Consider the following 5,193-nt stretch of genomic DNA (forward strand, 5'->3'; position numbering starts at 1 on the left):
AAAAGACGACGTAAGTGACCTAACACTAGTTGCCAAAGCAGAAACCACCACCACTTTTCCCATCATTTTCCTTGTCGTTACGTTGATTAATTTCAACAATAACTCTAAAATTGTGTTATTCCGGGGAGAAAGTATTAATCGAGGGGCACTAATTTCTCTATTGGTTTGTTTTTTCGTGTTAATAGGGTTCTTTACATGATTACATCTTTGTAGTAAGAAATGGGAAATAGCTTCGATCCGTGAAACAAAAGAACAAGTGTACTTAGATATCAGGAGTTTCCATACCAATACCAAAATCACGACAAAGATCCCGAAATGGTCTTCATACTTCATAGTTCACATGTTTGCTAATATAGTTATTTTCTATATATACCATCAAATTCGCTTGTATTATACAAAAAGACATATCTGGTTATCTACCCTTTCTATTAACAAACGATCTTCAACAACTATAGAAAGTAGCAATAATAATAAGGGAAACAATGAAAGTAGTGGCTGCTTAACAAGTCAAAAGCAATAACTGGCCTGTGAGGAAAAATCTACCAGCCGTAGATTGGTTTGTGAGCGTGAGGTGGAACAAGATTCAGATCCTTGCAATGTTGCTTATCATAGTCTTTTGTGCTTGGTGTTGCTCCAGTGCATAGTCTCAAGAAATCGTTACCTGTTAGAACATAGTGTGTGAATGCCAATCCTCCATCGACCATCTCGTTAAAGCTTGGAACAGATCTTGATTTTTGCATCCTCCGTCCTCCATCTCCGTCCTTTAAGATCTTATCTAGATCTGAATACTCCATGAACCTCTGTGTTGCTGCTTCCCAAGAGAGAGTGTACATTTGCTCGGGAGTGAGAGGTAATGGCTCTTTCGTCATTGCTTCTTTCACTTTGGACACGAAGTCTTCCGATGTTTTGTACGTTAAGCAGTTCGGGAATGATCTGAAGAACTCGTTTGAAGGATGATCTGCACATACCACAAACTTCCCCATGGCTAATGCTTCTGCGGTTGCTGTGCATAGAACATCGCTGATGCTTGGGTTTATGAACACTTTGTACCTTCATTAAGACGAGAGGGGAAAACAATNGCTGGCTATCCTTGTATCCAAATCAACTCCAAGGTTATCATTTTCAATTAAATCGGATGCTTGGGCAGATGGCAGGTGCCANAAGAGAGAAACATTAACAAAATTTCAAAAGCCAACACGCATTTTTCAGAACTTACTTGTGAAGAGAATCGTCTGCGTGGTCCCTCCCTTTGAGGAAATTGAGATTCAAGTCGTGTTTCTNAGACAAAATAATGGAACATAATCAGGGACTTAGTTTCTCATGTAAATACTAAACTGTGCGTTAACTTAAAACCATTAACCTACACATCTGGAAATAGTCAAGTCTATGGCAGATGTCATTTGAGTGATATGTTTCCACAATCTAGACTTGTAAATTTAAGATATCCAGAAAGAGTACGATTATGTAAAGCATCAAATCTCACCAGCTACGCTTCTGATGAAGTAAGTAACCCACTAATCAAAGACACTCTTATATCAGAGAGAAAATTCAAATTTTTGATCCCACGACTCAATAGGTACAACAGATAAAAAGAGTAAGCATCATGAAGAGAAAAATGTAATCTTACCCTTCCTTACACCAATCTGATCAAGAAAAGGTTCAGATTGTCTAACCAAACATGCCAAAAGTTCAGGTACATCCAATGGAGGGACATCCTGCACAAAACATTATAGGAGGCCAAGTTAAACTCCAAATGTACCAAGGTCTAACTAAATTATATGGTATAACAAAGAAGAACCCAGCAGGTTGAAATGTTCGTGTAAAGAAAATTAAGAAAACAACTTGAGTGAACAATCTAAAACATTATGGAACTGATAGAGTCCAACTTCCAAATACCAACCTTTGCCTCATCAGTTTCTTTGTAAATTGATTTCTGCAAAATAGAACAAAAGAGAAAGCGCCAATTAGATAAGTTGCCATATACCATAAGTAACTATGTACTAGAGAAGCGACTTCTGCAAGTAAGCTAGAAACTTCTGACTCTTTGAAACCCTCAGCTGATTGCATAATTTGAGTAGAATGAATAAATCGAGAAATTGAAATAGATTCCCTAATAGCTGGAGAAACTTACAAAGCTGGTTTTGAGCTTCTCTACAAAATCGCTGTTCTTGAAGCCACTCAAAATTTCCGATGAGCTTCGTTTCTCAAACTCTTTCAACCTAGTCTTCAAAGACCTAATCGGCTCCCAATCACCAAAACTAGCCTCTCCCTCTCTCTCAGCCTCCGCGAAAAACTCCGTAAACCTAACCCTATCCCTATTACGCCGTTTCCTCATCCTACCCATCTCTAAAACTCCCTGACGCTCATCCAATTCCATCTCAGACACAATCGCCTTCTTAATCGCCGATAGATCGATCCCAAGCTTCGCCCTAGCTGGTCCCCACCTCTCCATAACCTTACGGCTGATCTCCGGAGCCGAATAAACCCTACGAAACTCGGAAATCTTAGGCTGAAGCTTCTTCATGATACCAATTTCACTCGCCGATGGTGATACGACGGGAAACGCAGACCTCGCCGAGTTATTGAGGAAATTCTCGATCTCTCTGTCGAAGCTCGACGCTAGATTCTTAACGGAGTTAGCTCTGTCTCGCATCAGCTGCAAATCCGCATCAGCTGAGTCCCATACCTCTCTCCACCCTTTCGACAGAAACGATAACGCGTTCGTCGAGGATAACGTCATCGAAAGAGACGAAGACGTCGATGTTCCAGTCGCCATTGACGTAGAAGACGGAGGAATTAGAGTCTCCTTAACTATGATTTAGGGTTTCTCGTTTCGTCACGACGATTTCGTGAGTGTATGCTTAAGGTTTTTTTTTCTCTATCTGTTGAGAGAATTGGAGGAAGAAGAAGAAGGAGAAGAAGAGAAACAGACGGCTGAGATTAATTTTGTTTATTATTCTGAAAGAGATGAACACGTGGAAAATAAACAAGTCGGACGATAGGAGCTTTTGTGAAGCTTGAGTCCCTTGACCCGTGACTGACGTGGCATGAGTCTTATTCGTTGATTACATGGCGTGTTGTGAATGGTTGACGAGATTATCCGATTGTGTCGGATGTTACTCGGGAATATGCTGGAACCGAAGAATCTGGCATCTGGGTCCTGAAGGGGCATGGGCAAGGACAATGACATCGGCCAAAAAGAAACATAGTATTAACGGCTCAAAATAGAGGCCGTAACGAGAGTAAATAGTGGCCGACTTAGCAGAAACAAGCAATGGACGCCACGTTAAAAGCTTGTGACTGATTTGCTAAAGAAAAAATTAGCAAATATTTTTGATACAAACATAATAAAATAGTTGAACCTGACCATATATCATGCAAAATATCACAGGTCGACATGAACGCTTGCTTAAGAGTTAAGAGTTTCTAATGCTTGGATCAATTTCCTTTAAAGCTTTGTATTAAAGAATACAATTTTTTTTTTTTTTTTGACAACTATTAAAGAATACAAATAAATATGCTTGATTCCAAATCATGGCTGAATTCTGATAAACATTCTAACTTTGACCTCTTCATGTATATTAGTAATTCAAAAGCCATTTCTAGTTCTGAGAGACTTTCAACTTTTGACTCTATGGAAATTATTGACGGTAATGTTGATGATAGTCTAGTTTGAACTTATCATTTGTAGCCCTCATTCTTTACAAAAGTGGGAACTTTTTTCCAAACAAATCTCAAAGATGACATTCTTAATTCGATTGAAGTTCTACGGGCACAATCTCAAGCCGACACTTTGTATAACAACAACTAATTAAATCAACAGGTGAATCGAACATATATTATGAGAATTTCATTTTATTAAGAAGAATAGGATAATGTATGTTATTGTTAGTACTTTTATACCAACAGGTGAATCGAACATATATTATGAGAATTTCATACACTCAAGACTCAAAAGAAATATTCAATCACAACACTACAACGACAAGGCAAAAAACCAAGATCATTAAAGATTAAACAAAGAAAAAGAGATGAGATGTCCATTTTATTTGAAAATGTTGTTTCAGACTTTTACAACAAAATAAGCATGTTACATTTTATAATATAACATATATAACTTGAGCTCCTCTAGTCCTCTTTGGTTGGTGTTTTAAATCGTGATACACATAAAACTGATCAACCTCCTTTTTTATCACATGGTTTTTTTTTTTTTTTTTTTTTTTTTTTTTTTTTTTTTTTTTTTTTTTTTTTTTTTTTTTTTTTTTTTTTTNCAGCAAAATTTTACCGTTTTACCATTAATGAAATTGCCCCTTACGTTGAAATAGTTTGCCCCTGGACGTAAATATACCTATTTTTTGCATTAAAAATAAATCAAAAATCGGGACAGAAATAATCTAATTGCATAAAAAGTTATTTGCAAAACTAGAATTTGCTAAATTAATCCCTAAATTTCCTGGTAAAACTCTCTTAGACGTTTAATTGGAGAATCTATGACCATAATCTATCATGCATTAAACGGGTTTTAAGTAGTTTATAGCTTAGAATGTTTCAAGTTTGACTAACAAAATTAATGGGTTTCTGCAGAAAAAAAGCCCGATGACAATACACCTCCTTACTGGAAACCCTAAAAAAACTAGAAACCCTAAATAGATAGATCCTTTTACATCTATAAATACAATGATACGTTTGCTTTCACCATAACCCCAATTACAAACAAAAACTCTTCTATTGCTATTGAATTTTAATAATTCTCCTATTATGTTCTCAAATTTATATTTTTATTCTGATCTTGCTTTTTTAAATGATTCATCGACTGATCCCTTTTCTTTTCCTGTTCGTATAGTGGTTTCTTGGAAAGCAAGATCCACAAATCATGAAGCTTTAGATGTTGTTGGTTCAACTGTTAGTAAATGTATAATAATATCGTGCCTTTTTGGTTGAGTTGTAAACATAAAATTCATTCATATTGTCAATTGTCAATTTTATTATTGTATTCTGATCTTGCTGTTATGTATTATTCACTGGCTAATACTATTTGTTTTTCTGATCGAGTAGTGGTTTTTTGGGAAGCAAGATTCTATACCCATAAAGCTTTGATTGTTGTTGGTTCATCTTTTAAAAAAGGTAAAATATTGTACCCTTTTTGGTTGATGTTTTACATGTTCTAAAAAATATATTAAAATTTCCGAATTT

The 5,193-nt window shown here is 36.1% G+C and overlaps 1 protein-coding gene across 1 annotated transcript in view; it reads right to left on the bottom strand.

The window, feature by feature from the left end:
• Positions 1–2,815, bottom strand: part of LOC104764923 (digalactosyldiacylglycerol synthase 1, chloroplastic) — a gene marked incomplete at its 5' end in the record, with an annotated part of 4,336 nt that extends 1,521 nt beyond the window's left edge. The window contains 5 exon segments of the mRNA XM_019244154.1: positions 1,081–1,161; positions 1,217–1,278; positions 1,617–1,715; positions 1,901–1,933; positions 2,132–2,815. Of these exon segments, the coding sequence (XP_019099699.1) occupies positions 1,081–1,161; positions 1,217–1,278; positions 1,617–1,715; positions 1,901–1,933; positions 2,132–2,815 (959 nt within the window).

This window comes from Camelina sativa, chromosome 1, assembly GCF_000633955.1.
Source record: "Camelina sativa cultivar DH55 chromosome 1, Cs, whole genome shotgun sequence".
NCBI classification, from domain to species: Eukaryota; Viridiplantae; Streptophyta; class Magnoliopsida; order Brassicales; family Brassicaceae; genus Camelina; species Camelina sativa.